Below are 14,554 nucleotides of genomic sequence, written 5' to 3' on the forward strand. Positions count from 1 at the left end.
CTTGTGCCTTCCCCCGCCGTCAGGCCCAGCGACCCCGCACAGGGAAAAACCAGTCGCCACCCCCGAAGGAAGGCGGGATGGCAGTAAAGCTTGTCGCGTTAAGGCATCAAACCACAGCAAACCTGAGCACAGACGGGTAACGAACTATCCAGCTGCTCCTGGCAGTGCTGCAGGAAGCCTTAAGCCTGAGCAACAGTAAAGAATGATTACATACGCACACACCTTGCATCTGCCAAAGTTTATTATTATTTTTTTCCAAAACTTGTTTCATCAAATAATTGGATATGAGCAGTTTTTAAAAAACAAACAGTTTGTGTATTAACAAATTGTGAAGTTCCACAATTAAAATATCAACACAGCCAGTCTTGTGCTTAGGCTTCTTTTTAAAAAATTATTAATTCGTAGAACATAAACCCTCAAAATTTTTTTCCAGTTTGTGGCTAGTATATTTTCCACACATTCTGTATTCTTATAAAATGAAGGAACTCATGTAAAGGAACAGCTGTACAAGAATATATCTAAAAAAAAAAAAGCCTGAACAACCTAAATTATAGTAGCTCCTTTTAAATAAATATCCAATAAAAGGCACAAACCTGTTATGGGGAAAAACACAACATACAAAACGAGAGCTATTAAATAAATAAAGTGTGGGTTGGGGTGAGAGAAATCTGTTCCAGCACCTATTTTGTCATTGCTCCAAGATGAAATTCCAGCCAAATATTTGGTAAAGGATTAAACTTAATCACAAGGATTACATGTTTGAGATATAACTGAAAGATCTGATGTTACAATTCCTGTTGTAACTCTACCAGTTACTACAATCTCTTTAAATAAATGATCATGAGACTCTGCAGAAAGTAGTGACACGGTGATGTTATATCAATGACAAGTCAGATACATCTTCAGAGTAATAGCAACAGGTTTTCTATATTCCTAGCTATCAGTAATGTATAAATCATAACATGTACATTTTCCATTGCTCAAAAATATAATCTTTTAAATGGAAATAAATGACTGATACACAGTGCCTTTAGATGTTGTCCTTACAATACAAACTACCCAAAACAAAGTTCTCCTTTTTATGTACAAATTAAGCACCGATCCACAGTGCACACTATTCTAATTGTAACCCCACCCTCCCTGCCACACATCAAAAAACCCACATGGGGATAGACCCTGTATTCAATTTTTTCCTCAGGTGTTTTTTTTTTGTTGTTGGGGTTTTTTTTTTGTGTGTGTTTTGTTAAAAAAATCCATTTGTTATTTATACCTACAAGTATTCCACCACTATGTGCACAGAACTGAAGTTTCTCTAGTACATGTCCAAAATTAAAAAAAATAGTAAATCAATAACTTCTTGGAGGCAAAGTCAGACTATATCTAGAGAACATTAGAAAACCCCAGTTATTTAAAAAGAGGTACACTTTCAAGTCCAACAGGCCTAACACAAGCAACCTTTCCAAATTCTCCCAGAAGTTATCTTAGGGTATATCCCATGAAAAACAGCCTCCCTGTAGCAGCACGAAGTCCCACCAGTCAGGCTCGAATGACCCACTAAAGGACAATAATGCATAGCACACACCATACTTCCAAGTCTTCTTCCTTGTTCAGACAAACATGGAGTGACATCTCAGCTATCTGCTTTCTGAAGTATTCAGAACAGGACTGAACGAGTTGGAAGGAAACAAAAGGGAAAGTCACATTTATATACATCTCTCTTCAGTGTTTTACTCACAACCACCACTATCTCCAACTCTGTGGGCTATTACAGTTACCCTCAAAACAACTTTTGTCTTCAAAGTGTTTTTCTGGAGAACAGATTCTGAGCCACAAAAGCCTCAACAGCATCCTACGTCCCTGTTTTTTTACTTCTAACGTATGAACTATGCTATTTAAAACACAGTACTCTGCCATTTTATGCATTCCAATATGTGCACAGGGAAGAGCTTGGCAAAAAGGAGTCCTGTGCACTTTTGTGCAGAGAGAAAGCAACCTTTTCTTCATAAGGATAAACCTGAAAGCCATGTTTTAATGTATCAAACATTCTGAATGAGACTAAAAAAAAAAAAGGTAGCTTATAAAGTTTTTAGGATGTACTTTGTGGCTGTTTCTCTGTTTTAACACTAATAAACGGGTATCAGACAGCTTTGCTGCAAGCAAGCATACCAAAGAACCATTAAAAAAATCCAGAGGAAATCAGAAGTAGTGCAAACTATACCTAGTACTAAATCCATTTCTAAGCAAAGTACATTCCAGAGATTCAGAATACTCTGCAATAAAGTTATAACAAATATATACTGCTTGTCAGGCGTTTGTTTGCATATTTTATTAAAATGATGGATTATTACTTATACAACTCAGTATGAGAAAGAGACCCAACAGCTGACAGTGCTAGAAACTGCCTGATTGTAGCACTCAGCTCTGTCATTAATGCCCAGACATTTATTACTCCATGTACTGGTCTAATTTGAACTCAAGACTTTTCAATGCTGAATAAACCAATGGAAATCGCTATTTCTTAAATAAACAGTCCCCTCAACACAATGACCCATTCTAAGTGGCATCTATTCCCTCGTCAGGTGGAGGGCAACCATAGGCACTGAAGAACTCATTGGCTTAAAATTATACAATTGTTCAACCCAATAAAGGTGGATTAAAGCTTGAAGCCCTTTGTAATTCAAACTTGAACATTAGATTGCTATATATCAGTCCAAATTCTTTTAAAAAAAATCAATACACATTCAGAAACTCTGAGTTTTTAATTTCTGCAAGGAAGGAACTTCCCAGGAAGTCAGTGGTTACAGATTCCAAGGGCCAAGGTGTGTTTTTTTTCTTTTGAGTTGAGTTGTTTCACTTGACAAAAATATTTCCATAGGGTTAAGAAATACTACTTTTGCACTCTTTGGACAGAATTAAGCATTTAGAAAAAGAGAAGGCTTGTTCCCACTATGAAGGAAAGTGCTGTATTTTAGAAGTTCTCTGCAGGACAGCTTGACAAGAGTCTCAGGCCTGTTTGGATTTATAGTGAGAGTCAGAGACAGTTCTGCAATTATAGACTCCCCAAATGATAACAGACATGCTACTCTCTGGAGGTCTATTTATTGTAACTATGCCTTTTTTGAAAACTCAGCTTTAATATTAATCATTAGTAGAAGTCATCTTACAGGAGAGCTTTTCATTGTATTCTGCCACAAAACTTCTGGAAGAAAGGTTGCTGCCAATTCCATTTACTTGTTAACTATTTTTTTTTTTTTAATGCTATCACTTTTTAATCAGACATTGAAAAATACAAGATAAGGCATTTTCATAGCCAATTTCAGTTTTGGAGGAAGATTGTTAAATACAAAAGATGCACCAGAAGTCTGTACACATCTGACCCATCATGACTAGCATACTTCATAAATTAGTTGAATGAAAAGATTTTCCTCTCAAAGAGTCCGGATTTCTTAACATAGGATTTTTACCTTGAAATTACTACAGAAGAAAAAGATTACTGCAGCATTGAAGAAAGGATTATCTAAAAGTTTGCACATATTTACACATTTAAAAATTACTTTTATATGGTTTACAACTAGGTTCTTATTTCAGAAAAGCAGCACAAGCTATTCTCTACAGCTGGGTAATTTCAGTATAGTTGCGGGTTGTCGAGTGTCAGCACTACCGCAAGGTTTGCTTCTTTTGACCTAATGGGCTTTTAAAAGAAATTGTATCTCTTGCCTCTTTCGCAGTTAGCAACAACATTTTCAAATTGCTCCGATCTGCTGCTACTGGGGATACCCACATTCACTGGCTCCCAAAGCTACTCTTCCTCGAGCTGAGAGAGATGCTATCTGCAGAGAAGATACTCGATGGAAGTGCAGCTACTGTCACCCATCGGAGGCTGCACGTGCTGTTCTGTAACATGCTTGATTCCCCTACTCCATCACAGACTTTCAGCCCATATCAGAGCCTGGCTCTTTTAACTAGCCACGTAACACTGATATACCAATGGAGCAATTTATTATTTTTACTCTATATATATGTAATATGTAAATATCTTGTTGATTCACAGCATTTCAAACTCACATTATAAAGTTTGCAAATTACTATAAGCTATTCTAATGTGAAAAAGCTGTCTTGATTTCACACGATATTGGCCTTATGATAATGCAAGCACTGCTCTATCAAGAGTATTTATTAGAGCACATAAAAAATTTATTGCTCAACTTCATTTGTGTTGTGTCTTGGTTACAACAGCCACAGAATTTATGGAGAAAATAAATAGCTTTGACATCCTCAGTTAACCTTCTAAGGTAATTCACTGATGAGTAAGGTTGTAGAGCAACCGCGTAGCCCCTCTTCTCAGCTTTGAAGATGATAATCCAGCTTGCACCTTCTGAGTCAACCTCGATAAAATATTTTTCTGCTGAGCAGTTTCAAAAAAATAAGTCAGTGAACAAACATGATTTCACATTGCGGTGACTGTTATAAACAAGAATCTGTAAAGCATTGCAATTCAAAATAATATTGTATTATACAGGGAAGAAACAGTTGCCCTGTTCAGGAATACGTCATGGAAAGATTGAAATTCAGTTTTTTCTTTTTTCTTTTTACCAGTATTTGGTTGTTCTCACATCTTGCTGCTTTGGTGGCTCTACATAAACTGTATCTGTGAAGTAGAGATTACATATTAACATCACTTAAATAACACGTGGTTTCTCAGTGTTTTAAAATTCTGAATTTATTCATCTGCCTTGTTACTTGCAAGTTAAGGCTATAGACAGTTTTGGCACTCTGAAAATCCCCAAGGAACATTAAGACCAACATATTTGGACAAGAGGAATACAGTTTATTCAACCTGAATCTCTTGTCCATGCCCTTTTCACTTCCCCACCACCTGATCCTTGAGAAAGCTTTCACCACTGCTCTGCTCAGTATGACTAAACCAAGTATCCAGCTGATGTCATGGGAAGTCTAAATTCTACCTACCTTCACCACTCCCGTTTTCTTAATATTGACACAGGAAGAAGCTAGCGACTAAATCTCTGATTTGTCCTTTCTTCCTCACTTCCCACATTTGCGTGGTCTCACCATCTGCATTTGCCTCCTCACCAGCAAAAGCTGTTGCCCTTGACCAAGGAACCCCTTGCTCTCAAATGCAGAAATACATCAGTAGCCCTTCATGAGACATTTGGTTGCTTTTACCAAGACTAAAGTTTCAATGTGATCTCAGGATTAAAGAAAACAGTTCACCTGAGTTTCAGAAACAGGTGCAAAAGGATTTGTTGGCCTTAGACCAGGCTGCATATACATCATTGACTGGGGTGCCATCAAAGGAGCAGCTCCAATCTGAGGAGGTACCTGTTAGATAAACAAAAAACCCACAAAAAGGTAGATAAAATTGAAACTAATTCTAGAAGATACATCTTTTTGCATTCATTGTAGTGTAGTAGAAAATAAGCATATAGGCACACACACACATAAGTAAAGTCAAAGCTTTTTATACAGCAAGTTGTTTTTTTTAAATTTAGAGCAATCTCTTCAAATGCTCAGTGTGAAAAAGATAACCAGATTTCACACACTCTTGACCTTATGAAAAAATACATGTAAGTTGCAGAATGATTTGAGTATAATACTGCCTGCCATGAAACCCACTGGAGGAGACAACTAGGTTTTTCAGGAATACAAGACAATCACATTTCTTACCATTCCATATACAGGCACTTGAGGTGTGGTCAATGGGTACGTGATAGGAGCAGGTACCTTCAATCAAGAAAATTATAATGTATTTTAGATGAGCACATGCATGCTAGTAACATATATATTTATAAAACTGTGAAAAATATGTATTTTTCAGTACTTTAATAACCAATGTATTTACAAGAAATTGACTTACATATCCAGGATAGTGTACTCCATTCTGGCACAGCAAAAGGAGTAAGGACAGAACATTATTTAAGAGGTATTAGAACTGGAAATTCTAACCAAGGGATGGACTCAAGTCCAGTACTATAACTATCTGTAACTACACCTAACTCATTTACTAAAACAATTAAAGAGGGAGGAAAAAGACTGGCAAGGACAGTAACATCAGTAACTATGTCTGATAACTTGGATAGGCTCCCTGCCTAGAAAGCTATCACTAGAGTAAGATTTAGAGAAAAAAATAGAAGTTTTAATAAATCTAGCCAGATTTGAGTATATTGCTTGCATAAACATTTGTGTAAGAAGCTTTTAGAGGGCATGTCATGCAATATTCCTTCTTCCTCCCACTATGTGCAAGAAGGGCATAGCAAAAAAAACAAAGAAGCCAGCGACCATTCAGCTTAAGAAACAAATAGCAAAAGAAGTTGTGTCTGCTAAGTGTTGCTCACATACTAATTTCTGATGTCTGCAACACATCACAATACAAAAAAAGAAAAATGAAGTGCATCTTAAGCAAGTAATAACTTATATCAGGTTCACAAGCACAGTGATGCATGCACTTCATATTGCCATGCATTGTTAAGTAGTGCTAGTTATATTAAAAATGGAGTGCTAGTTAAAATACTTCGCTATGAAAGAGTATGCAGACTATACGTGAATTGAAGGGTTAGTACTCTGAATGCCACAGACCAAGCCAGGACAGTTAGGCCTTTCCAATACCGGGGCACTGATTTTAAAGATGCTCATCTCTGAGCTAGTTCTTTGCATCATTAATTGTTGGAATTCCAAGCAAATGAGCGAGTAGGTACCTGACATAAAGCACTCACATGCTTAGACCAGAAAGTATTAAACATGAACACATGAAATAAAAAAACCAAACCCAAATCCACAGTGATCAGTATGTGCGAAGGTGCCCTCTATCTTTCAGAAGTAAGAATGCATTAGCACTTGAACATAACACGTTCTAGAGCACCAAGAGTGGATAAAGAGATTTTCTCAGAAGTCTCACATAAAAGTGCTATACCACTGAGACATCCTCTCATCTGAATTTGAGTTTCATTTTTGAGTCCAATACTGGATTTAATATTCTATTTAACTTTGATAATTTTGAATAAGCAAACTCATGTAAGATGAGGCATTATGGGCAAAGCTACTCTTACTGGGAAATAAAGTCAGACCAGTCCAAAATTCATAGCAAATGTGACAATTACCCTAGCTGTACATATAACCAAGATAAGTATTATATTTCTCTTTAAGACAGCTATAGTTCAGAAGTGGTTTGTATTTGTATGAATGTTATGAATAGAATATACTTTAAAAATTTCTTTTAAAAGCTTCTTTTAAAAGCATTGGGAAGATGAAATGAGAACTATTCATTTAAATAACTATAAAACTTCCACTTACTATTTTGTACTGTGTTAAAAATATGAATTTGCTGTTGACCATTATCAAAAGTCCAAAGTGCTGCTTGACCTGATAATTTAGATGCCTTGCAGGGGCTGCAGCAGTGTTTCATGTGATAAAATTGAAAAAGGAGAGAAAACTGGAAAGAACAGCAGTTTTGCCCTTGAAACACGTTCTTCGGATTCTTAAAGGTGCATGTATGTGCATGTGGGAGGCAGGTGGGAGCATCTCAAACATGCACATCAAATCTTCTGCTTTGGGCTCATTTGTTTCAATTCAAAAAGAACTTAGGGACTGAGATAAATAATTAGCCTTTCACCTGAGATGTAAGTCTTTAATGGACAAGTTTTATAGTGAGGGAAATAAAGCATGTGAAATCTCTACCTCACTCAGTTTGAGAAGTGATCCTACAAGCATACCCCCCGGCCCCCAGTCTTGTCCCAAACAGCCTTTGCTATTCTTTTCAAGTTAATTCAAGCAGGGAGGTAGCATTTGCTAGAATGAAGTGTGATTTCAATAGTACAGAACTTACCATATGTGGAATAGTGGGTAAGGGAGTAGGGTTCCACGTGGTCGATGTGCTTGTTTTTGCTTGCCAGTTTGTTCCACCAGTGAGTTTTTTCTCTGTAGGCTGGGTCCACTGCATATCTGATCTAAAATGAAACCGTGTATTAGTTTTCACAGAGAGTCAACAGCCAGAGCAACAACAACATAATGGAAAACCAAAACATGCCTTAATACATGTAAACAGCTGAAATCTATGGGTGGAAGAAACACTCAGAATTTCAGTAACTACTTAGATATCTCTGTACCAGTAAATATGAAATCTGGAGGTTTTGTTTTGTGTTAGAAGTAAACTATCATTACTGCACTGTACAGCATAATAATTAACTGGAGTTTATGTAACCGCAAGATCTTTTATGGTGCTTCATAAAAATACTTAAGCAAAAATACAGCAATTGCAAAACTAAAGCAAATTACTTCAGAAGTTAAGGCTGACCATGTTATGGTGACTGACCACAACCCCACTGTTTCAACTCTGTACTTGGTACCAGATTACTTTCAGGAGTTGAGACTCTTGCTATTTTAGTGCTGATAAACTGTGCCAGAGACTACCACGTAGTCATGTAAGAATATTGTAAATTCATGTGTGCACTTACTTTTTGGATGGAGTTCCTCCAAAGCCAAGATCTAGGGACAAAGAGAAACCAACAAAATCCCTAAGTATTTTTATTTGGGGGCGGCGGCGCTTGGTTTGTTTTCAGTGACAAATGGGAAAGTTAAATTTAGAAGCTTCACACTTACTTCCCACTAGATTAGCAAGTGAAGAATCGAGGTCATTTGCCAAAATTTTTCCGCTTTGTTGGTTGGCTAAAGTGGCTCTTTGACTTTGTGGCGGTACTGTGGGTTGCAATACATCATCTAGAAAGTTAAAAGCTAAACAAAGAACATAAAAGCAACTGTTAACAAAACAGTTACATTGCATTTAATAAAAGACATCCATAAGCCAGAGAGGTATTTCCTTTAGAGAGCACTAAGTAGCTTGAGTATTTATATGCAGAGGTTCAACATGCTGCAAGTGTTTAAGGCTTAGACAGAAGCAGATTTTAACCACCTATTTCTGTATGGAATACGATATTGTAGCTACACATCTAGTAGAATCTTTAATTTTACTTCAGCAGTAACTGCTGGTATTTTTAAATTAAGATGAATCTTCCCTAAAGCTGAAGAAGAAAGAAGGTTGTTAAAGTTTCAAAGTGTTCTTTTAACACAATACAGCAGTAAATTCATAATACTGCTAATATCCTGAATGTACAGAAGAGTTCCTTTGGTATACATTCATAAGAACCTGGAATATACAGCAAAATAGCACCAAGAGAAAGGTCATAACTCAGCTAGTCTTCAAGCAACACACACACCGCTAGTTTTGCCTTTTCATAAGTACACCACCTCTCAATGAAATTAGAGGGAATTATCATGTATCAAGAGAAGACACTGAAGTCATAAGTACTGAAAACAGATTAACATAAGCTTACCCATTAAGAGATATCCAGTGGGCCACGTTCAAAGTTCATTCCCCCAAAAAGAGAGGAAACCATTATTAGTTAACACTAATTTTAAAACAAACAACTATGATTGAACTGATTGCCCGTTATCTTATGAGCCCTATAATCTGTTTGCAAACGTATTAAGTTATTAAATTTTGAACTGCAATAGCAATTACACTAAGTTGTTAAGCATCTGTTGCCTGTAGGGCATAAATTAGTCATAAGCCAGTTTTTACCACTTGCAGTCCTGTACTCTGGTGCTGTAGATTTTCCTCCAAAAACAGCATCAAAGTCCACATTAATTGCTGAAGAGGTGGTACTTGGAGGAGCTGAATGAAGAGGAAAACCTGAAAAAAAGTTTAGAGTAATCAAATACACCTGTGGAGTAATACCACTCATTACAGTGAAACCAGAAAGGGTTTTTTTTTTAAAAAAATAAAATCAAATTACCATCAACAGTCAGAGGATGATACACAGAAGCATATGTAGGTTTATGAGCACTAAAGTCATCTTTGTAAAAAGAGAGAAGAAAATAAGATCAGTTTAAAAGAGAAAAAGGAAGCGGGGACCCAAAAAATTAAGTCTGCTATTAAAAATTAAGAATTTTTAGTAATAAAAAGGTTTTTTTTTTATTTACGAAATTTGAAAAGCTCAAGTAACTCCTGCATTCCCCATTACAAAAGAGAAAGGAGGTTGCAGTTTGAAAGAAATCAGCAAAAATCCCAGCAACATCGCAAGTCTTAGGATGTCTAGGCCAGGCAAGCTGAACAAAACAGTAAGTTATTTCAAACATAGAAATAAAACTTTAAGGAAACATATCATTTACTACATCTGGAATTAATGCACCATTTTTACTTGTTAATAAAGAGTGACAATTGGTCCAAACCACAAAAAGATTACATGGCCCAGTTTACTAGTGTTATTATGTCCAGTTGCAAAGAAGTTACATGGGGTTTGCTTGGTTTTTTACCACTAAACAGTTCCACTGTTTGTTTGGAGGAAAAAGCAGAATTGATGAAAGGGGTGGCAGATTTTACAGCTTCTTCAACTGGCTTCATGTCAAAGATGTCCAGATGAGGTGGTGAACCAACACAACCATTTGAGGACGAGAAAGGACCTTTCAGATGCAGAAGTGAAGGAAAGAATACAGAGTACAGATAATGGAAAAGAAAAACAGACTGAAATGATTGCATATGAGAATCTCTAGACAAAGTCAAACTGTAAGTATTCCACCATCAGCCCATTAAAGATACAAATCCTCATTTTCAGATAAAAATCCTAATAGCTCTATTTAGGGAAAATAATTCTAGTATTGCCATTGGGTGGGAGGGGGAAAATGACAGAACATTTATCAAAAGAGTTAGATACTATGTGTTTGGCTTCAAGAATTTATTTTTTAAATAGCACATATCAATTCCACCTATTAAAATACCAACACTTACAATGACGTTACCATTGCCTTATTTCACCATTTAAGACATTTTGTTGACCTTTATCCTGATTATTCTTTGGAGGGATGGGCAGAATGCTGTGCCCAAGAAACTGGGAACAACGATAGCTTTATGATAAGGACTTGAAGTCACCAACACCTTTTAAATGAAAAGTGTATTAAATATCACTTAATGGAACGGAAATAGTAGTCGAGCATCTTCTCAGTTACATCTGCTTAGTTTTTATTTCCCAGCACTTTTAAACCTTGATTTTTAGTTACATGTCTTCTACCCATCCCCTTTATCAAATAGCTCCTTCATTCCAGCTACTGTACATTGACACTACTGTTACATGTTAAAAAAAGTAACTTTTCTGTAACAGTTTACCAGAGCTTTCAGATGGCTTACTCAATATTCTGTCAAGGATAAAAATGTTTGGATGCAAAGTAATTAAGATTTAAGACTTAGGTTCATTTAAGTATGAATCTGAACCTCTTGTATTCTAAGAATTTACCCATCGTTTAGACAGTCAAATCATCATCTCAGCTTACCTCCCCAAGCGCTGCTTGCCGATGTTGATATAGCTGGAGTACTCTGCACAGTTGGAACAAATGCAGGCTGAAGATCAAAAAGATCACTAGAAAGGTTGGGCATGCTGAATAAAAAAAGAGAGAAATATGAAGGTATGTAGTAGGCATTGTATTCTTGCGTTATACAAACACACTCTCCTCTTTTCCACTAGTAGCCCATCAATAACAGTGGTACAAAACAAGACTAGTAATTAAGCACTTATTGATTAATGCCCAAATTCCTGTGAATACACCAGGAAATCATCAGCAAAAGGTTATTCTTGAGAAGTATTTGAGAAGTAACTCAGATCAGTGCTTTGCAGTTTATTGTGGAACTACAGGCCAATACAGTAATTTCTGTTTGCTTCAGAAAGCAAAGTATCTCTCACCTATTTGTTGTGGGTGCTGGTACCGCAAACAGGTCAACAGCTACGGTGGTATTCACACTTTTTCCTGATAAGGTGCTTGGGGATGCTGATGTGGAAGTAGAATTTGATACTACAGAAATCTCTCTTAATCGCTGCTCCTGAAAGATGAGATATACAGGTGGCATTTTAGTTTTATTAATTTCTTAACCCTGCCTGAAGGTCCCAAAGACCTTTTCCAAGAAGAAATTTGAATTATCATCTTAAATAAAACAATTATTCTTCTGTAGAGTCCTGAAAACAGAAAAATTATTGAAATTAGAGATAGGATTATTTGTTTTAACAAAGCCTTTAAAAATCAAATCACACTAAAGCCATATTCCATACAACATGGGCAAAAATAATTCCCTCCTACCAATAATCAGTCTTACAGTAGCAATGCTGTATGTTCGGCTGCTGAGATGTAACCTAGAATTGTTGTATATTTATTTTGTGAACCTTTGAGATAAATAATAATATCTTGTAAGGAAGAATATACATGGTTTATATCATCTGTCTGCTATTCCAATCGTACTCCTGGTAGAAGGGTCACCACATATTGGCAGCCATGGCCTCTCAAGATGAGCGTTCCCCCACCAAGAATTTAAGCCAATCTTGGTTTCCACCTGTATCCAGTTAATAAAAAATAATCTCAGAATACAAACTTGTAAAAAAATATAGTACCTTAAGTGCCTGCAGTCTAGCTTGTTCTTCCTCCAATGCCTGCTGCTTTTCTTTCTCATCCATCCTGCTAAATGACATTCCTGTATTGGCAAGTGTGGAAACAGCACTGGATAGGGCACTAGCTCTAAAAACAGTAATAATTAAAAAAGTTTTGTTAAGAAAAACAGTCATGTATACATCACTTCTATTTTAATCATCAAGTGCATTATCTATTTGTATGCCATTCCCCCTCCACTCCAGTCTTGTCTTCCCTTACTCTTTAGTACAAAAAAGCAGACACCCAAATAATGAGGGAGTTCAGTGAAAAAGCAGCACAGGATTACTCTCTCAAGTTTCAGCAGACAGGAACTGGAAAGTGCAGAACATACCAGTTGTCTTCTTTCTTTAAGGTCATATAGACTAGACTGGAATTCTAATCCATTCAAGCAGCAGAGGCACAGAAAGCTTGTTTGTATATATTATACATATCACAGTAAACAAAGCACAGAAGTTATTCCCTATGTAGTATACCTTTTAGTATATTTCCCTATATAGTATACCTTTTAGCAGAATACTGTGGTAGAGGAGCAAGACAGCAACTCAGGAATGTAGCTTACACTAATAGATCTATCAATATTTACTGAGTTTCTGTGAGAGAATGCCTATGCCTAAAGATCTCTCATCACTCTTCAGTCAGAAGTACTGTTCATACAAATCGATACCATACTTGACAGAAAGAATAATACAATTCCTGTCAGCACAAAGTATCTAAGCCAATTTGGCTGTTCTGAGAAGGGACTGAAGAACTTCTATAAGCATGTTAAGATAAATTCATGGTCTAAGAGGTAGATAATTTACAATAAAGCTAAATAACATCCTATCTTGGTTAAAAAGCTTCAAAACCCAAATACCTTAAAAGTCTTAGAAGCCAAAGGACTTCAAACAAGCAAAAGCTAAACCAGTAACATACAGCTCAGTAGTTTATTAGAGCATAATAAGGAGTCTGTCAGAAACACAGGCAGACATTTCAAACATGACTAAGCTATCAGACTACTACTCACTAGATGCTTCATTTATACTTGGATATATTTGGAAGTGAATAAAATTCCAAGGAGAACACCAAATGACTGAATCCTGAAAATTCTTAATATGAAGATGACAAATCCTAAGTATAGGAATCGTTGTAATTCATTGGGTGCTTACCTGCTGGCAGCGGAGACTTCTTTTGTTTTCTTTCCCTCCACAGAAGCCAAATGCTGTTCCAGTGCTTCAAGCAAGCTGCTAGGTGCCTAAAGTTAAAAGGACTTATAAAACACTGCTTCTAGACAACACACCACTGTTTAGTACACAGATTGGTTTCTCCATCCACTAAAAACAAACAAAACATCAATTGTGCTTTTGGGTTTCGCTGCCATCCTGCAGACCTGGATTCTATCTACCCAGTTGTGGTGCCTCTCCTTTTAAAGAGCCACAGGGACATGAAGTAAGCTTTCCACCAGAATAGGTCTGCTTCTGGGTATGCAAGTTGCATTCTTGTTTTTGGCGATAGTATTTGCTATGTTAAGATTAATCCAATAATCACAGCCGATTAAGCAGTATTCCCTTAAAACTTGCAGAAGTACCAAAATAAGGCCTTTGCATTTTGATCCCTTATCGTAGAATCTTAGGGTTGGAAGTGACCTCTGGAGATCATCTAGTCCAACCGCCCTGCCAGAGCAGGGTCACCTTGGAGCAGGTTACACAGGAACACATCCAGGTGGGTTCTGAATGTCTCCAGAGACAGAGACTCCACCACCTCTCTGGGCAGCCTGTTCCAGTGCTCTGCCACCCTCAGGGTAAAGAAGTTCCTCCTCATGTTTAGGTGGAACTTCCTATGCTCAAGTTTGTGCCTGTTACCTCTTGTCCTGTCCCTGGGCACCACTGAAAAGAGCCTGGCCCCATCCTCCTGACACCCACCCTTTAAGTATTTATAAGCGTTGATAAGGTCCCCGCTCAGACCCAAATCCCTCAGCCTTTCTTCATAAAAGAGGTGTTCCCTGTAACAACAAAAAGCCAATCGCTTTCCATTCAAATACTTACAGTCAAAGGCTTGCATTAGATACACTTGACTACAGCAGGATGTTTGGTTTGAG

At 36.9% G+C, this 14,554-nt stretch overlaps 1 protein-coding gene across 9 annotated transcripts in view; it reads right to left on the reverse strand.

Moving 5' to 3' along the window:
• Positions 1 to 223: 223 nt before the first annotated feature.
• The window catches only part of LOC141748530 (phosphatidylinositol-binding clathrin assembly protein-like), a 32,627-nt gene continuing 18,296 nt past the window's right edge, over positions 224 to 14,554 (reverse strand). The window contains exons 9-23 of one of the 9 annotated variants that reach the window (XM_074600762.1): positions 13,626 to 13,711; positions 12,444 to 12,567; positions 11,745 to 11,881; positions 11,338 to 11,441; positions 10,327 to 10,473; positions 9,807 to 9,866; positions 9,593 to 9,703; positions 8,614 to 8,745; positions 8,469 to 8,499; positions 7,841 to 7,961; positions 5,876 to 5,899; positions 5,686 to 5,742; positions 5,233 to 5,340; positions 4,594 to 4,648; positions 224 to 1,665 (exon numbers count right to left, since the gene is read on the reverse strand). In XM_074600762.1, the coding sequence (XP_074456863.1) occupies positions 4,634 to 4,648; positions 5,233 to 5,340; positions 5,686 to 5,742; positions 5,876 to 5,899; positions 7,841 to 7,961; positions 8,469 to 8,499; positions 8,614 to 8,745; positions 9,593 to 9,703; positions 9,807 to 9,866; positions 10,327 to 10,473; positions 11,338 to 11,441; positions 11,745 to 11,881; positions 12,444 to 12,567; positions 13,626 to 13,711 (1,257 nt within the window). In that variant the 3' untranslated portion in view covers positions 224 to 1,665; positions 4,594 to 4,633. Of the gene's footprint in view, positions 4,649 to 5,232; positions 5,341 to 5,685; positions 5,743 to 5,875; positions 5,900 to 7,840; positions 7,962 to 8,468; positions 8,500 to 8,613; positions 8,746 to 9,592; positions 9,704 to 9,806; positions 9,867 to 10,326; positions 10,474 to 11,337; positions 11,442 to 11,744; positions 11,882 to 12,443; positions 12,568 to 13,625; positions 13,712 to 14,554 lie in introns of all 9 variants that reach the window. The other 8 variants (XM_074600760.1, XM_074600763.1, XM_074600765.1 and 5 more) reach the window with 8 other exon arrangements.

Source organism: Larus michahellis, chromosome 9 (genome assembly GCF_964199755.1).
Source record: "Larus michahellis chromosome 9, bLarMic1.1, whole genome shotgun sequence".
Lineage (NCBI taxonomy): Eukaryota > Metazoa > Chordata > Aves > Charadriiformes > Laridae > Larus > Larus michahellis.